Source organism: Silurus meridionalis, chromosome 7 (genome assembly GCF_014805685.1).
Source record: "Silurus meridionalis isolate SWU-2019-XX chromosome 7, ASM1480568v1, whole genome shotgun sequence".
Classification (NCBI taxonomy): Eukaryota; Metazoa; Chordata; class Actinopteri; order Siluriformes; family Siluridae; genus Silurus; species Silurus meridionalis.
The window spans coordinates 18,233,757-18,253,941 of NC_060890.1; the positions used below are offsets into that span (position 1 = coordinate 18,233,757).

Consider the following 20,185-nt stretch of genomic DNA (forward strand, 5'->3'; position numbering starts at 1 on the left):
CCCGATGCTCAGTTGTGCATGTGTTATGCACACACAATGTTTTCTCCATGTATTGTAATTTCCCTCAGGCTGCGTGATTTGACCTGCGTTAAGGCACATGGCTAAGCAGAGCACATGGCTGAGTCAGGTGCTCTCAGGCTTTAGGTCTCTCTTTCTCTTCCTCTCTACAAACTCCTCTCTCTATCTCTCTCTCACACAAAAACACATTGTACAACCTTCAGGAGAGCTCTTAGTAGGAGGAATGAAAGATGTGTTTGTTATTATACTCTGCTGCCTATGGTGATCTCATACTCCATTTTACTCAATTTTAAAGAGGGATAATTCAGCATAGGGTGTGTTTCCCATATGCAGGTTACAGCATAAGATATTTCTGCCTCTATGTGAGAGAGTGTGTATAAGTGTGTGGTCAGATGTAGAAGGAAAGTAGTCAATCTGGGGTTAAAACTGACTTAGACACTTCCATGTTGTCCCTGCATTTTATGTATTTAATAAGAGTCAATCATTACTTGTTATCGTTATTGTTGTTTAGACTGTGGCATTACTGTACATAGAGTTTTTTTTTTTTATAATATACTTTATTGTTAGCTACTGGCACATGAGCAGTGTTTCAGAATTTGAACATCTTGTATACTTTGTTCTATAAGCTCTATGTAAGAGATTACATCATTACAGTAACACGTCTGCTCTGCTCTGTCTCATTGTCTAAATTCTTGGGTAATTTAATCTTTATTTCAATCTGTGTCTGACAGCTGCTGCATCTGGGGAAAATGAAGAACGAGTGTTCCGTGAGCGGATGCGGCCCCGTAAGCGTCAGGGAGCAGTACGCAGACGTGTCCATCAGGTGAATGGACACAAGTTTATGGCTACTTACTTGAGACAGCCCACCTACTGCTCCCACTGTCGTGACTTCATTTGGTAAGGTCTCTCTCTCTCTCTCTCTCTCTCTCTCTCTCTCTCTCTCTCTCTCTCTCTCTCTCTCTCTCTCTCTCTCTCTCTCTCTCTCTCTGGCACACAACTATAAAATGATTTAATTAACTGAACCAGCCATAACTTTTGGGCAAAAAATTAAAAAAAATCCAGTATTACAACAGCTCAAAAAAGGATTTGAAATCTGTAACCGTAAAACTCCCAGATCAGTGTTTGCCTTTTAATCAAACCCTGAAACTTTGAGCCAGTTGCCAACTGAACTGCAACTCATCATTAATGAAAGAAAAATATACCGTAGTTTGTTTAGTTTGACAATAAACAATGTTCTGCTAAAATAAATGCTAGTAATAGTTTATTCTTGTAGACCACAGATTTTACTGTGATCGGATTATTGAAATGTGTGCACGTTGATTGAATTATTGCCTGTATTTCTTTAGAGTTATCAGATTACTTTGAACATATACATCTTCTTCTCTCTTTCTATCTCTCTCTCTCTCTCTCTCTCTCTCTCTCTCTCTCTCTCTCTCTCTCTCTCTCTCTCTCTCTCTCTAATCTGTTCATCTCTTGGTATTTCCATCTACCTGTTTTTATGCAAATTTCTAAATGTTGATGCCAGAAATCAAAAATAAAAATATGTTGGGTTTTCAATCAGTACCGAGTTAATGTAATAAAGGATGATGGTAACAGTTTATGGAGTATATTATATATTTTATATTTTGAATGTACAGAAATGTCATTTTAATGCTTCTAAAGATACACAACAGATACAATAAAATACTAGAATAACATAAATGGCCTTAGCTTTATTTATTTTACAGATAAATTAGACTTTAATTATTAATCGCATTTTCCTTCTACATTTCTATACTATAGGCTAATGTGATATAGACATCTATTTCAGCAAGTCCCTTCTGGACGCAATAAGATGTGCTGATGGAGTAGGGAGACAGCTGTGAATATTTTTAGCCCTCGGCTGTTTGGTTTTTTTTTTTGGTCTCAAGGCCGTGCAGTTAGTCAATTTGCATAACTGTGTACCTGTGTGACACCAAACAACAGTGTGTCTGTGTGTATCACTATACAATGTTGTCTTTTTTCTACATCAGTAAGCATTGTGCAACAGGGTTTTGTTGAGCAAATGGCGTCCTCTACTGCTCACAAAAGCCTTTACACGTTTTGTGGTGTGGAAAATTCAGACATGTATACGTGTTGACAGAGCGTGATATCTGGTTAGTCTAACATGTGTTTTCTGTGTTCATTTGCAGGGGTGTATTAGGAAAACAAGGATATCAGTGTCAAGGTTGGAACCTATAACCTTTACATCTCCTTAGTTTTCTTTACAATACTCTAACCTGTTTTAATTTAGAGAAAAAAGATATATTGAGTATACTTGCAATAAATGTTAATACTCATATAGTGGTTTATATATATATATATATATATATATATATATATATATATATATATATATATATATATATATATATAAATAATTTTATATATTATATTTTTACAGTTTGCACCTGTGTAGTTCATAAAAGATGCCATGAGCTCATCATTACAAAGTGTCCAGGCCTAAAAAAGGATGACACTCCAGAGGAGGTTAATCTTCACTCAGATTTCGTAGTCTTTTATAGTACTTTTTTTTTTTTTAAGAACAATGAATGAATAATAAGTGTTATGGATGTCATTTCTGCACACAGGTTGGCTCTCAGCGCTTCAGTGTAAACATGCCTCACAAGTTCAGCATTCACAATTATAAAGTACCGACCTTCTGCGACCATTGCGGCTCCTTACTTTGGGGGCTGATGCGGCAAGGGCTGCAGTGCAAAGGTAAGGGTGTTGTGAGGAATGTGTTTTACATATTTTTCTTTTTTTTGGTGGGGGGGGGGGGGGTAATTGATAATGCAAGAAAACCAATATAATAACATTGAGAACATTTCACCGTACTTTAAATTCACACATTACTGTACAATTTGTGATCAATTTTAGATATTAGTCAGATCTAACCAGAGTCGGCCAATGCCAGATCCTCCGGATCAACGATCCAAAATTAATTTGAGTAATAGTGCCCCCTGGGATCTTCATTCATTAAAGTGCCCCCTGGGATCTTCATCTATAAAAGCCTAATTCAGTCCTTGTGATTGATTAAGCTTGAAGTCTTAAGGTTTCTGAAATTAATCAAAACATTGATTTTTGATTAAAAATGATTTTTCTATCTTGTTAAATATTTTTTTCTTCCCATGTTGCAGTTTGTAAAATGAACGTTCACCGGCGTTGTGAGACCAATGTAGCTCCTAACTGTGGGGTAGATGCAAGAGGAATTGCTAAGGTTTTGTCTGATCTCGGAGTGACACCAGACAAGATTTCTAACAGCACTCAGCGCAGGAAAAAGGTAAATACAGCTCAGCCTTTATAACTGTGATAACTGTGTTATGAACATGGTTCTATTTTTTTTAACGAATGACAGTAATTGATGAAGAAGAAGAAGAAGAAGAAGTTACCTATGAAATAAGATAGATAGTGATAGATAGAAAAGGACAGTAATAATAGTAAAATACACTTTAATGTTTCTGTTTTGTATAAAGTTGACTCCAGGACAGGACGCTCAGCCAGCCACATCAGAGCAAGCCTCATCAGAAGACTCAGATCGCTGCAAATCAGCTCCGACATCACCCTGTGAACAGGGTAAAGAACAGTTTATACTTTATTTCTTTAGTGTCTTTAGTCTGATTATAATCCACTGTTTTAAAATGCCAATTTACAAAGTAAAAAGTTTATACTAAATAACAGACTTTTGTCTGGGGATAATCTGGGGATATTGTTGTTCTTTAAAACATCAATGTTATAACATTTTAGTCTGTATGTAGTAGGTAGAGATTGGATAGGATTTTTGCCATTATAGTATATTTGAGCTTTCATGTGTCACCATGTTTTCCTTTTTACAAATTTGCTTTAAAATATCCTAAATCAATTATATTTGTGGTATCAACCTGCAGCATTTCTTCTATGTATTAAGTAATGCACTGTTTCATTTACTTTCTTTCTCAGAGCTGGCTGAGCTTGAGAGCATACGTAAGGCTTTGTCATTTGGTCAAGAGCACAAGTCTTCCTCGTCCTCTTCTTCAGTGGCCACTGGGCTTCAAGGCACAGTGAACGAGGGCCATGAGAATGGAGATATAAAGAGTTTTCAGTCAAAGAGGATGAACCTTGATAACTTTTCCTTTATTAAAGTGCTGGGCAAAGGGAGCTTTGGAAAGGTGGGAAATAATTTATTTTGGCATTATGTAATACAGAATCTAGTACAAATGTAAAAAAGTTTACTCTCAATTTAAAAGATATGCAACATATAAATATTGTCATTATATAGCATTTTATCACACATTATGAAAAAGGATTAATAGAAACATATGTATGTGTGTGTGCATGTATAATATATTGATTTACGTATTGATACACTGCTTCACTTGTAGGGTTGAAACTCTAGTATTTATTATACAGTACAAAGGAGCAAAATCTATTAAAATATTACTTCATAGTGTAGAAAGCTCTAAATGTAGCTAGCATACAAAGATATGTGTGTAATAAAAATAAATATATAAATAAAAATTGATGTCTCCTATTTTTCCCTTTCAGGTCATGCTAGCTGAACTGAGAGGCACAGATGAGGTGTATGCTGTGAAGGTCTTGAAGAAAGACGTCATCCTGCAGGATGATGATGTCGACTGCACTCTGACTGAGAAGCGCATCCTTGCTCTGGCCAGAAAACACCCCTACCTGACCCAGCTATACTGCTGCTTTCAGACCAAGGTATATATATATATATATATATATATATATATATATAGGACATGTTAAGCAATACTCAACCACATCCAGCTCATTTAACCAGCATATAGGCATGCCACAATTAAGTTCAGAACACATTTATAGTACCAGGTAGTGAGATTTCTCTCATATCTTGTAGCTGTCAGCTTTGTTCTTATAGCAGGTCAAATCTGATTATGTAATGAAAGTCTGATTATTAGAATTAGAGTCTGCTTTGCGAATTATAACCATGTGACCATGTCTGATGTATCATTCGATTTTTTTTTTATGTTTCCCCACACTTGTTAATTGGATTTATTATCAAAATTGCACACAACTCAATTCAGACATCAGGAATAAGCACAGATTATTGATTGTTACCAGAAGGGGGCGATGTAGCTTTAGGCTTATTCTACAGCAGGAAGGAAACAAAGCAAGTTCGTGGAATCACTTTTTAGCAGGGTTTGAAGTCAGTGGTTTAGTGTCATGCTTTTGTGCTTTGATATGCAGAATTGTGCAGGAAATGTGTCAGATTTTCTTTAATAGCTCAAATGCAGTGTGAGAATGAATTTGGATTTTATTGTTTCTAATCCAGTCTAGTTGATGGTAAGAATTGTGAAGGTTGCACAATTTGCATGAAATGTGAATAAAATAATAGTTAAGTAATTACAGCCTGTTTTATTTCTGTTAGCAATGCCACATTATAAAACTCTAATTGACATTTCAGACCTGTTGTTTGCTGCCTCCACTCACTTTTACATTCATTTTAATGAGAGTAGTTGGGCAGTTACGAAACAGCATGTTGGAACACACAAATAGCAAACACGACTAGAAAAAAATCCAAAGCGGAGAGGAAAAGAGGAAAATAAAGAGATGAAGTGATCAAGGTTGAACTCCAGATGAACTGCAGGCGCTGTGCTTAATCAGAACTGGAATCGCAGCCACACTCTTATCAGTCATAATTACAGCACAGCAATGTAAATAATGTTACATAGCGGGTTCTAAAAGGGCCTGTTAGGACCACAGAGAGACATGTTGGTGCAGAGAGAAAGCACCAAAGCAGGAGAGGATAAGATGAGAAGGGCGGTGAAGGAATGGCAGTTGAGATGAGCTGTGCAGAGCTGGAGTGACGAACTTTTAATGGCTTTATGGTGTTTATGATGTTCGCATGATAGCTCGGGGGTAAAGAGAAGGATCAGGGTCAAGCAGGTTTAAAGAACCAAAAAAATTTATAATTACAGCCTTATCCAGAGCGACTAACAATTATACAATTACCTTATTTATACTACTGAGCAGTTGCGGGTTAAGGGCCTTGTTTAGAAGCTCAGCAGTTGCAGCCTGGTGGTACTAGGAATTGAGCTTGTGCCCTTCTGATCAGAAGTCCAAAACAAGTAGCAACTAACAACTAAGCTACACTTAATTTCCCCCTTCAACCCACACACACACACACACACACACACACACACACACACACACCCACACACCACACACACACCAGCGGTGGCCAGTAACGAAGTAAATGTAATTCATTACTGTACTTAAGTCTTTTTTTTTTGTGTGTGTCTGTACTTTACTCAATATTTCTTTTTGAGGAGACTTATACATTAACTTCCCTACATTTCAAAGTCAAATATAACTGGTCAATCACCCAGCAAGCAACCAGTCAGAGTAGAATGAGCGCTCTCATTTGCACTGACGCTTCAATTATTATATCATGTCACGGTCAATGAACCTGGTCGGACTTGGAGTGTGCACCCACCGTCCAGAGAAGTTCCCTCACTCATACGCTCAGAAAGGAGAGGCAGAGATGACATCACCTCGGTCTTCAGGGTTTCCGCTGGGAGAACTGACAAGACCTGGAGTGACGTCATGTCAGTCTGGCGGCGCTATTTCGTGTTTTGTGTATTCGTCCTACATTGTCTTGTGTTGTCTTTGCAGTGTCTGTTTTGGACTGTTTGCACCAGGTTGCAAACGATGCACTGTAGGTGCCGAGGACACTTACTAGTCCTTAGCTCTGTGTTTTCTGTTATGTAGCTTTATGTTGTTCTGGAGGAACGTTGTCTTATTTCGATGCGTACTGCGTCAGCTATATACGGTTGAAATGACAATAAAAGCTTCTTGACTTGACTAAAGAGAGCTGCATCCAAATTGAAATTATGAATGACAAAAAAAAAAGTCTAAACCCTCAGGAACCCAATTCAGAAAAAGAGGACAGAAGTAGGGGAGAAACGTGTAAAAGTTAAAGCTGGGTATGCAGCTCTATCATTCATCTCGGTATGATGTTCAAGGTTTTCAAAGTTCAAGGTTTTTATTGGTCAATGCCACCATATGTGCAGACATACAGAGGAATAGAAATACAGTTTCTCTTCTCTCTAGTCAAGTGCTTCCACTGTTAATGCAATATAGAAAGTTTGTATAGGCAGTCAGTGCAATATAGAACAGATTTTGTATGAGGTAACAGCAGTGAATATATATATAAATAAGCCAGGTGAATATATCTCATAAACATCTGTGTAAGGTGCAAATGTACATCCTAGTATATGTAAACATACTGAAGAGTAAAAAGGCGTTTGTATGGTGCAAGACAGATAGAGCAGTATGACAGTAGTACAGAAAGTGTAAAAGTGCAACAGCGTCAGATTGAAAGAATTTGTACATGTAATGGTTTTTAAATGGGTGTTTGTAAACAGGTCTATTTGTGCAGAATTCTGCAGAGAGTATAAAGTGTCATATGTGCATTAAAGAAGTGTATAGTGAGCTGTAAAGTTCAGGAGTAGGTGGGAGCAGGGGGAGGTAATGGACAGAGTTCAGCATCCTGACGACCTGATGGATGAAGCTGATTGAAAGTCTTGTGGAGCGAGCCTGAAAGCAAAGGTTCCTTCTCACTGAATGGAGGAGGCTGAAGTGGAGATTTGATGGGTGTGAGCTTTGAGCAGCTATTCTGCCCCTGTGCTTAGCGTGATGGTCTTTTTACCAACCAGTACATTTTGTGGTCTCTCTGATAAGAAGTCCAGCACCAAGTTTCAGAGAGGGGAGTTGAGTCCCAGGTGACTCAGTTTGTTTATTAGCTGCTGGGGGATGATTGTGTTGATTGCTGAACTAAAATCCAAGAGCAGTATTCGCACATAGGAGTCTTTGTAGCCCAGGTGTGTAAGGGATAGATGGAGAGCGGCTGAGATGGCATCCTCCTTAGACCTGTTGGTTCTATATGCAAACTGGAACGGGTCGTGGGATTTTATGTGCTGCATGACCAGTCGCTCGAAGCACTTCATAATGATGGGGGTCAGTGCAACGGGCTGGTTGTTGTTGTGGCTGGATAGGTGCGGCCACTTTGGGACTGAATATTTGGGGTGGCCTTGAAACACTTTGGAACGACTGTTTGACTCGGAGAAATGTTAAAGATGTCAGTTAGTACATCCTTGAGTTCGTTGGTCTTTTCCACACTGACTGGGGACAGAGAGACACACAGCCTGTGGGATCTTCTGTGCCGGTGTGGTGTTTTAAATGTTGAATAAGCCAAAACAAACAATTACAACAAAACAATTACAACCTAACTAGTTTAGTTGTATTGTAATTAAACTAGCACTTATGGACTTGGTTACCTTTAATTGAGTTGATGTCATAAAGGTTTTCTGTGATTGTACTGAATATGTCCAGAACTGAGTTCAGTAAGGGCAATCTCCAGTGTAGTTTAAAAGGCTCATTTAAAAGAAATATATTATAAGGATATTTATGTTGTATGTATCTTATGACTACAATTAGCCAAGGAGTTGTATGGTTCCTGGTTCTGAGAGTTTGATAAATTGTGCGTAATGACATGTATTTAATTGTGCAATAAATGCATTTAGGGTGATTATTTATACATGAAAGAAAGCTCTCAGAAATGTATCCAAATTCATGAACTGCACTGACAATATGTCTTACTTTTTCAAAGCTGAAACGATTAAATGGGGGAGCCGTTGGGTCATGACATGGTTCGCCAGGGCATCATTCAAGCTAGAACCGCTACTGCCGGTTGGTGGTATCTACTTAACACAAACATCAGTTCAGCATCAGTTCAACAGCAAGCAGAACATTTTGAGAAGAGTAAATGATTGAATAATTTTGTTAAGTTGTTGAATAGAAGGTTTTGGGCTCATGATAACTTATTATATATCAATCATTGTTTGACTCATTCATATTCTATTAATAGACTGGTGTGCTAAGAGTAACATTAGAGTCTTTTCACATAAACTGAGTTGATTAAGCAACAGTCTTATGATAAAAATGATAATAGGCCATTATATCCGTAATAAATCATACTACTTGTATACTAAAGTACATTTAAAGCCAAATACTTTTGCACTTTTTAGTTCAAGTTAAAGGGAACACTTTTACTTTCACTGGAGTAATATTTTGCCTACTGTATCTCTACTTTTACTCAAGTACATGCTTTGTGTACTTCATCTACACACACACAAACACACACAAAAGAAATGTGTAGACAGAGCTGGAAAGATACAAATTTGTGTTGAAGCTTATTAATTTGGTTCAGTTGTGCAGACTGTATTTTTTTATTTTGTTCAGATTTGTGCAGACTTGTTCCCTTGTGCAGACTGTCCAAGTTCAAGTTCATAAGTCACTCTGGGCCTAAATAAAATAAAATAAATTGATTCTTGAATTTCACTTGGAATGGAATGTTTGTTTTCAATCACAGTTTACTTTAAGCCACTTTCGGTGGTAATTTTTACTTAAATGGCTTTTGCTTAATGTTTTAGAAAAAAAAAAAAAGAAGAGCTGTTAAAATATAAAAGTCAATCTGGCTTTCATATACAAATACAGAAAATGCAGTACTGGATTATTAGGAGAAGGAAGTGGGAGGTTTTGGTGTGTGGTTGTGTGTGGGTGTTTGTTCTTGTTTTTTCTTTAGTCTATTTCAGTAGAATGTGAAATTAGTGTATAAGTTTAGGTTCTTTAGGAAAACTTGAGCCTGCCCCATGGACCTGTATAAGTTTAGGTTCAGTAATCCAAAGCACAAGTAAAACAAAGATAAGTTCATTGTATCTGTATGCTTGTTGCTTGCTGATTCAAACTTGTTCCTGCCTGTTTTCTAAGCTTTCCTGTCTTCACTGGCTTCTTTAGTGTTTGATAAATAATTGTAGAACTATGGAAGTTTAACTTTGATATAAATCTTGTACCTGTATTTTTTCTATTACTACTTGAGCAAATACAACTTTCAGTTAATCATGTCTTTGCAAATTTTCATATGTCCACTCTAAAAAAGAAAACACTTGGAGAGAGGTAGACCAGATTTGGTGTTACAGTTGGACTTTAAAACCACAAACCTCAAACTTATTTGTAGACCTTTGCCAGGACTGTTATGGGTTGCATTGTGTTTGTATGTTGTCTTGTCAAGTGTGTGTTTTCTAGAAGTCCTTATTGCTTTGTGGTACTTGCGACTTGCATTCAATGATAATTGACATTGTGGCTGATACACTCATTTTATCTGTTTTAACCTTTTTTTATTCTTTACTTTCATAGAGTCTGCCCAGGGGGCAGAAATTATTATGTCTGGTAAGATTTGACAACCACTTAAATGAAAATAGAGAGGAGGCAGGGCTTGCTGCATCTTCAGTTAAATAAGTAAAATATTTATTATTGTCAAAACATTATTTTCTCAGAAAATATGTCCTGCATTTTGTATACTATTCAACAAAAATAAAAAGAGGGTAAGGTTTTCCATCATTTTTTTTTCTGCTCTCATAGATTAATAAACATGCTTTAAGTCATATCACTATACGTGAGAATATATTTTTGGAACTTTGTTTCCCTCTTTCACTTTTCTGTTTCATTACGCTCTTGACGGTACTTGGCACTATCAGAAAGATTGTCTCTGTGTTACTGATTGTTCGGCTCTGCTTCCGCATTTTGCTTCCTCTCGATTTTTGCTACACATAATTTTTTTTCTTAAAATTATGAAGCACTCGCAGTTAATGTGGTATGTCCCATGAATTTAAACACTTAGCACTTGGTTGTTTTTTTGTTGCTTTCAGTTTTGTTAATCATGCTGTTTCAGACAGTAGAGAGTCTGTACTGTTGATCTGTTGGGCCATGTCTACTCTGCTATCTCCCAATCTGAGCTGTACTGCTGCAACTCACACCACCCGGAAGACATTATTTGTCTGTTTCTAATTAGGAGCAGGCACTGTTTGTTCACATTTGATTGGGTGGACCTCCTTCAGGATTCTTGGCACATTCAAACAATTTCTAAGCATCCTGTTTGAAATTGTTTTCTATATAAAGCACAGTACATTCTCAATGTACTGGACATGAAGTAGACAGTATAATGTGCTTGTGCTAATGTAAGAGATGTGGACTGTGTTAATGAATAATAAATAATATTTAATAGTTTTTACTTAACCTTAAGTAAAGGACCTTGGGTTTGACCAAGAGCTCAGGTTAATGTTTGTTCAGAGTTTGTGTGATTTTTCCTACTGGTTATCCTGTTTCCTCCCACCGTCCAAAAACATGTAGGTAGGCAGATTAGCTGTTCTAAACTACACAAAGTGTGAACGATGTCTCTGGCACCCCTTCCAGGTGGAATTTTCTCTTTTTTTACCCAATTATCTCAAATGAGGCTCTGGATTTCCCTTTACTTGACTCAGGTGCTCAAACCTATTAAGTATAACAATGGTTTCCACCATTCCAAGTAAGGAAAATGAAGACATCATTGAACAGTACACCTAAACAATGATAAAACATATCACCTGAGGGAAAACCTATACATTCCAACTGTATAACCTCTTTATTTCTGCAAAGCTGAGCTGCTTTGGCACAATGTCCATTGTTAAAAGCAGTATTCAAATAAAACTTAATTAAATATATATATATATATTAAGTATATATGGGTTGTGATGGACAGGTTTCCTCAAACATTTGGCTTTTGGTTTATTTATTGGAACTACTGGATGCTTTTATTCTTAAAATTTTTATTCAACCTACAGAACGCTAAGCAAATATATTGTTTTGCAAGGTTCTAAACATTTTGTGTCATATTAATAGCGTTGTAACAAAATGGCCAGCATGCTGTTTAGAGACCCTAAGTGAGCTTTGATTTATTGTTGGTCGTGGCCCTTGCTAGGCCAGCAGGCAGTAACATAAATAATTGTAAAAAATGTGGTTGCTTCACTTAGCTGTCTCAGCTGTCTCTGCATGAAGCTTTGGGCTTACCACACAAACCATTCAAAATATTTGTTTACATAAGTTTGTAAATCTATGACTTATTTTAAATGTGTGGTATTCACTACTGGTAAAATAACACTAAACCCCCGCTTTGAAAAACATGGACACTCATGTCCATCCATTTCCTGTCATTTAGAGGAGTGTGGCAGTTTTTATTTAATGTTGTATGTTTTATGACTTTTTAACACTGTAAGTATAGTGCTCAGCTATCGCATAAAAAATAAAATTGGTTTCCAATATGTCCCCACAATATAACTTTTTTATTAGGCTTCTATTTGTAATACTGTCTGACAGACAATACACAGTAGTATGGTCCAACATAGTGCATTTAATGTTTTCTCCAGAGAGAAAACATAGAACTATTAAGGCTTTCTTGAGAGTGAATACGTAAATGTTTCTTGGCTGCCTAAAGAAGCCCTAGAATGTGTGATATTATGCTGTATAACCTTCCTTGTACTAAATAGTAATAGTGAATCTTGATTTACACAATAAACTAAAGTTCGAATTAATAGACTGAGCAGACTTAAGTGTTACTGCCTGTCTACACACATCCTTAGAAGTTGTATGACTTTGACGCATGAGTGTGTAGTTCATTGTCAGTAAGATATTTCAAAACAGAACAGCAGATCTTACTTAACTATACTGGAAGGCTCTTCCTCTTTGGCAATCATATGGCATTGTTTGACTGTAAGGACATTATAAAATATGTGTGTCACCTTCCTTATTGCAAGCCATATGAAAAAACAATGGCATGTGATGAGAAATAGCGCAGTGTATATCTGTACATGTTCCCCCACAATTTCCCACATCAGCAAACAGGAATGCAGGAAGGCCGACCTTTCCTTTTCTTATTCCCCCGGGGGGGAGAAGCTTCTTCAGGCTGGATTAAAGAGCGTGCTGATCCTGCTGCGTTGTTAAACGCCTATTGTTATTATCCCTTTGTGATTGTGGTTCTTGCAGAAAAACAGAAATGGATTTGCATTGCACAAGAGCAATGCTGGTGCATTAGGAAACTTGTTATACATATTATCATGACACTATGGGCATTAGTTAATCGTATTACAAAAGTACATTGCTAATTTCTTGATTTTCTTGTTCTAGCCAAATAAATTTTGTGCTGTCTAGAAAATAATGTTCCCATGTATAGGTGGAGCAGCGCAACATAGATTTAAATTTGAATGTTTTATTATAAATCTACTGATTCAGTGTTTTTTAGGCCCAATTGAAATTAAATGCCAGATTGCCATAATTGCAAAATCATATAAATCCTATTATTGGGACTATTATTAGAGCAGCACAATGGTGTAATGGGTAGCATTGGTCAACACACAGCTCCAGGGTCTTCTGTTCATTCCAATGCCTGGATTACTATGTAGGTTTTGTTCTCCATTTTCCTCTTTGTCTGTGTGGGTTTCTTCCAGGTTATCTGGTTTCCTCTCACCTCTCAAAAAGTTGGACTCTTATCTGTCTTTGTCTTTTTCTCATCACAGGATCGATTATTCTTTGTTATGGAATATGTGAACGGAGGAGACTTGATGTTCCAGATCCAGCGCTCGCGGAAGTTTGATGAGGCCCGTTCCCGTTTTTATGCTGCTGAAGTCACTTCTGCCCTCATGTTTCTGCATCAAAATGGAGTCATCTATAGGTACATTGCAGAGTATATACATTTCAGCACAGATCCCATATTAATGCATAAAATCCATGTATAAACTCTGAAACAATAATTAGCCTAAACCTGTCCTGAAAGTGCAAGCACTGATTATAACCCCAGTGACCAAGCCTCATCCAGCCTGCCAAGCCAGGCTATCCTGCTAATCTAAGAGAACCTGTTCTGCCAAAAATGTCTACTATTTTTCTACTTTACAAAGTTAGTCATTTGTAACATCTTTAGTCAAAAAGAGGGCCACTGTGGGTGCTCCATGGCGTGAGAGCAAGTTTCGCCTAGAGGGAAAAATCTGTTCTCTGCAAACCATTCAACTATTCAGAGCAACAGTGGTGATTGACAATACGGAAGTTGGACCCTTGGCTAAATGAACATTGAGAGTTTGAACACTTATTCAGCAACTGGAAAGATCTTTATTATCTTATTATCAGTCACCTTGTTGTGCGTTTAGAGACAAACTACAGATGTTTGCCTTTCTTTCATTCCCCATTACTCCATTCTTAAGAAAGTTTTCAAAGGAAAGCTTTCCTATCTATGGTTTAAAATGCTGACTTTGCTGGTTTATCCAGAGTCTTCATATCTTCTGTGCAGCTCTGAGTTTATCTCTCATAGTACTTATTAACTACAAATCACTACACATTCATCAGAGTTGGGGTTTTTTGAGTATACACTGTTGTTTTACTATACATTTTCATTATCTGTCATAGCAGAGTTTTAATGAACTGGGGAACTAAAGGAAATAAAGCTTTACTTACTTACTTTATCAGAAAATGTATTGGGAATTGGTAAGTAAAGGGGAGTAAATAAACCTGTTTAAACTCAACAGAACAAATGCACCCCACACCCCACCCCCATTTGACAGAATCTAGATTTCTTTGCACTAAAGAGGCTGTAGATGACAGCTCTTCAAATGCCCCACCTCAAAATCACAAAAGCATCATTTACTTTGATTATTACCTGGGCTTTTACAGATGTCAAGCACAAAAATGCATGGAATAACTGTCATCTTGACTTCTAGCTGTCATGTCACATTTTGGACATTTGTGCTCACATTCAAAAATTAAAACATACATTTAATTGAATATTTGAGCACAGGTAAGCAGTTTATATCTGTGTTTGTTCAGAAAGTAACCATGTTAAGCTTTATGTTATATTCATTTAAAATGAAATTCATTTACATATCTGTGCATTTACAATGAACTAAAGAGCACTTTTTCTGATACACTTATTATATATAATGCAGCACCTAATATAGGCAATTTAGTCAGTGATACAACTGCTTATTCATAAAGTGACCATAATTATTTTATACAGTGATTAGTAGCAGTGAAAAAAACTTTCCCAAACCTGCAAATCACTGCGGTATTTATATGGACAGAACTGAGACTAGATCAGAATAGAAAACAGTAGTATTGGTCTTTTGTTTAGTAATTCCTGTCAGGGAGATAAAAGTATAACACTAGAGTGCAGAATTGCAAATGATTTACCATAGGCTCATTCAAATCTAATCTTATCTGAATAAGGCTTATAACTGACAACAGTAGTAATGAAAGTTCAATGATGATTTGCAAATGTTGTTGCAGTTGTTAATCGGAAATTATTTGTTCCAATGTGTAATTAACAGCTCAATCTTCTGGACAACAAGACATTTGAACAGCTTGTTCAATTATTCTAAAGGCTGTGGGTCCTCATTTAGTGACATTTATAAACCTAGCAAAATCTGGAAGCAATTTTCTAGTAAAAGGAAACAACATTAGTTTTACTTTATGAATCCAAAGATCCAATTCTGGACCAGTATTGTTTATACTGCTTTCTGTTTACTGGCATTATCGCTCAGGGCTTTCCCTCTAGTGTTTTCTGGAATGAAGGATTGAGCAAGTTTGGGAGGTTTTTCTTTTTGTCCCTGAGGAAGAGAACGCAGGAGAATGAGTAGAGCATGCTGTGACTTGCTGTTCTAGCTGTCCAGTCTGATTTGAATCTCCTGCCCTGCAGCAGTTGCATTCTCCTTGCTTCTTCTGACTGTCTAAGACATTCGGATACTGATTAGAAAGGTGCAAGTTTAAATTCCTGCATTACCAAGTCAAAGTCCTTGAGCAAGGCCTTTAACACTTAACTGCTAATTATATCTTGTCTTGATTGTAAGAATATTTGTAGATGCTATGCTGTTTATTTGTTTGTCCAGGTCTCTTGGATGGGCTAGAACACGGGGGTTATTATGGCACAGAGCCATGAGTTTGTCCTGAAGTCCTATGGAACAATCAGTCCACACTAATGAGGAACACAGGAAGAGTTTTCAATAGGGTCTGATTGAGAGTGTGTATGTGAATACATATATGCATGTATGTCTGTGAGGCTGCTAGTGGGTGGGGGGAAGATGAAGCAAAAATAACATCATCAGGGCTTTGTAAACTATATCTACAACATGAGAGTCCAAGGGAGCATAGGACAATGTGTCATGACTCCAATCAGCGGATGTTAGCTTGAGTTTTGTCAGGTTTAAGATAACAGTCCAGTTGCTTAACCAGTCCAATCATAATGCACTGGGTTGCTGAATGTCTGACTAAATGATTCTAGTAACTGATGTTTCTGTCAGGTTTTTTGTAATTTTGATGGCAGTTCTGAGACTGAATTTAGAGCACTTAAAGTGCAACCTGCTATGAACCAGTTAGTGTTGTTGTGTTAAGTGCATATTGCTTTTTAAATCATTTTTCTCCAAGTCCTCTCTGTCACTAAAATAGAACAGTTACATAAAATTGGTCTCCTGCATCTTGTCAGAAAAGTGGACTCTGTTGAACTGATGCAGGGTGAAGCCATGTTGATATTTTTTTACCATTCAACCATCAAAGCCTGAGTCTTTTTCCAAGGAGACTTTATCTGGACATCTACACGCAAACACACACACACACACACACACACACACACACACACACACACACACACACACACACACCCCAGATATAAGAGTATAAAAAGCAAAAACACAGGTAATGCTGGTGATTACAGAATTTGTTGATATTACTCATGACTACTGACCTAAATTACATTGATTAACATAATTCATACTGGATTGGAAATACACACAAAGGGTCAAAATTTTACAGGAAAATATTCAATGTTGCATTTGTCAAAAAAAGCTTTTTTATTCTGCTTATACCAAAAAAGGTTAAGCACAAACAAAATAAAAAAAGATCAAATATATTGACCATTTATATTCTTTATTTAATATTGTGGGAGTTGGAGTTAATAGGACAAAGGCGGCAGGGGATTTCGAAGACACTTCCTAAAGCACCGAGACTGTATAAAGAGCTTCCAAAAATGCTTAATAAATGTTTTATTTGTTACTTTAGAAATAAAAACATTACAAAGAATCCATAAATATGAACTCCTTCTAACTTGTCAGAATAAAAAATTTAATGGCACTGTATATAATAAGTAGTCACCTCTTTAATTTTGCGTAAATGAGCTATGTCTGTTATCTGTCATAAGGCTTTATATCTGTCCTTGAAAATCTGGAAAATTAACTTTTTAAGTCATAAAAATATTTTAGAAAAATGTTTTTGGAAAAATATTTACTTGCCCCTTCAATAGAACCAGATTTAAATTCCTTGTTCATCCTGTCTGATAACTAGCTGGATAACTATTTTGTCATAGATTGGTTTGAGAGTATTACTAAATATTAAACAGTAGCTAGTGATTAGCCTGCTATTATACTACTGACATTCCATCTGTCTTGTAAAAAAATACTTAACATTAGAGGCCAATAAGGGTCAATGTCTAGATCAGGTCACCCTTAAGAGTCTATTCTAAAATGAATAATAGAAGAATCCCTCTGAGGTCAGATTTTTTTTTTTTTTTTTACCAGAAGTAGGTTGGTTATGGGCGTAGGTGTCAAATTTCACAATTTCTTTTTTCATTCAATCCATGAAAACCGGATATTGTTGATAGTCTATTTTGTGTTTGGCAAGGCGTAAAATTGAATGAGTGGGAAAACTCTTCCTGTAATTATGGATATTTAAAAGCTAATATATTATTAAAGCATAAGATTAAATTGGAAATTGGTTGAAGTGTAGTTCAGCTAAATGTGTACATTTCAAAGGGCCATTAGAGGTCATGTTGTTGACTTTAATGTTAAAGATGTCGGCAAATGTGAGTCGTACTAAGATGAGGATCTGTGGGCAACAGCTGTGACATTATATCACTATCATGGATCTTAAGTTTGGTTAAAGAAAAGGACATATTAATATTCAGCTGACACACACACACACACACACACACACACACACACACACACACACACACACACACACTCTCATGCACAAAACTAAATTTCTACTGGATCCATACCAGACACATCAACACATGATGTCTCTCACATCTAAAAAAAAAAACACTAAAAAAACACTAAAAAACACTAAAATTGATGACAGAGTTCACTTGAGTTCACCTTAAACAGGTCCTTAAAAGCTTGGTGAGATGCAGGATGACAAACAACACTGAGCATGAATGTTAAAGACTCATCTAGAGCAGTCTGTAACCTGATTTACTGTTTATGAAATGTTCCAGTGGTTTGTCTTGTGAATATTTTGATGACATGCTGGTCTGTTTTCTTCATTATCTTGTATGTATCTGTGCCTAAATGGAAAGATTTTCTTGTATTCAAATTGAGGTTTTTCTGCCTTTACCAGCCGTATTAGCATATCGCTCTTTTTTCAAATTGGTTCAAACTTCTCCCATTTAGATTTTTCATAATTTGATTGAAATGCAAGGTTTTCATGCTAAAAGGCAAAAATGATAATTTCTCAAGCAAAATGGCACATGTAGAATACATTTTAATTTTTTAAGCTTACTTTTTAGTGAATAAATTAATTATGCAACCACATGTCAAAAAATGTCCTTAATCCAACAGAAATGTAAAAAATGTATATACCCAGGAATTGACTGAAGCGAATGAACCCTATGACTCTAACCCAAGCACGTAATCAGCGTGCTCTTTAGTCTGTTTTCAGCATCTTTGAAAAAAAAAAACGCTTATCTCCAAGGACAATCACATAAGCCATGTTCTTATGTTCCATGTTCAGTCCTGCTTCTGTGTAGCTAGTTTGTCCAAGTGTATATGACAATCACACATGCACATGTCCTGTACTTATAATATATATATATATATATATATATATATATATATATATATATATATATATATATATATATATATATATATAGTACAGTACAGACCAAAAGTTTATATATATTATATATACAGTACAGACCAAAAGTTTGGACACACCTTCTCATTCAAAGAGTTTTCTTAATTTTCATGACTATGAAAATTAAGAGTGTGCAAAGCAGTAAGAGTGTGCAAAGCAGTAATCTAAGCAAAAGCTACTTTGAAGAACCTACAATATGACATATTTTCAGTTGTTTCATACTTTTTTGTTATGTATATAATTCCACGTGTTAATTCATAGTTTTGATGCCTTCAGTGTGACTCTACAATTTTCATAGCCATGAAAATAAAGAAAACTCTTTGAATGAGAAGGTGTGTCTGTACTATATATATATATATATATATATATATATATATATATATATATATATATATATATATATATATATATATAGACTCACGCGGCAAATTCATGTTTGACTTTCACGCAGGGTTAAAGTTGTTCTGTGATTTTGTCTTGTCTTTATGCAACAAAGCATAACTACATTCTCTGGAGAAAAGAACCATTCGTAAACATGAGATCCCTCACATACAGAACCATTGCTGATACGACCGGCATGTCACACGTGACAGAAAATGTCATACAAGCTGACAGATAGAGCTTCTTTTGATGCATGTTGGGATTCCAGTCCTTGGTCTATATTCTACTGTGTAATCCTCAACGGTGTGTGCTGAGAACTTCAACATAAGAGTGTTGAAGCATATATAGCTCACCTTACCCTCTATATGTTCCAATAGGCAGTTAATTAAGCTCAGAGAGTTAAGCTCGGAGAGTTGGACTCTCATACTTAACACTTTAAGTTACAGAGAAATTATTTGTGTATGCGTGTTAATGAGTGAGTGACTGAGGACATAGCCTGAGGGATGAAGATCTGAAGGAGGAAAAGCAGGACTTTGGGGGGAATGGGTGGAATGGCAGAACGGGGAAGGCAGCTTAGATAGAAGGATAAGATGGAAGCTGGCACTTTGGGTGGTCTGGTAGGTAATGGCCAATGGCCTGCTGGGGGAAACTGCAATGGTCTACCAGTGTACATAACGGTTGCATGCAGAATATTTTATATATATTTTAAAATGCATTTGAAAAATGGTTGGTGCGTCACAAAGCCTTTGAGGAACTGGCACTACAGAACTCTCCCAAACAAAAAAAGTATAAGTGTCCTGGAAGAGTTCCTGGCTTGTGTTTCCACCATTTTGGGAGGGGCTTAAAGCCAAGTCCTTAAGTGTGATCAACTAAAAACATATTCAACTTTACTTAGCTAGAGTAGATCTAATAATCTGACTGGTTAGTCCAGAAATTATGCTTAAGCACCTGCACAATCCAAATATGAACATAGAAATTTTGCAGT

At 36.4% G+C, this 20,185-nt stretch overlaps 1 protein-coding gene across 1 annotated transcript in view; it reads left to right on the forward strand.

Annotated features, from left to right (window-relative positions):
* The window catches only part of prkcea (protein kinase C, epsilon a), a 58,669-nt gene that overhangs the window by 31,195 nt on the left and 7,289 nt on the right, over positions 1–20,185 (forward strand). The window contains exons 3-11 of the mRNA XM_046853738.1: positions 750–915; positions 2,190–2,224; positions 2,441–2,526; positions 2,628–2,757; positions 3,177–3,319; positions 3,513–3,612; positions 3,976–4,184; positions 4,561–4,734; positions 13,443–13,597. Of these exons, the coding sequence (XP_046709694.1) occupies positions 750–915; positions 2,190–2,224; positions 2,441–2,526; positions 2,628–2,757; positions 3,177–3,319; positions 3,513–3,612; positions 3,976–4,184; positions 4,561–4,734; positions 13,443–13,597 (1,198 nt within the window). The remainder of the gene's footprint in view (positions 1–749; positions 916–2,189; positions 2,225–2,440; positions 2,527–2,627; positions 2,758–3,176; positions 3,320–3,512; positions 3,613–3,975; positions 4,185–4,560; positions 4,735–13,442; positions 13,598–20,185) is intronic.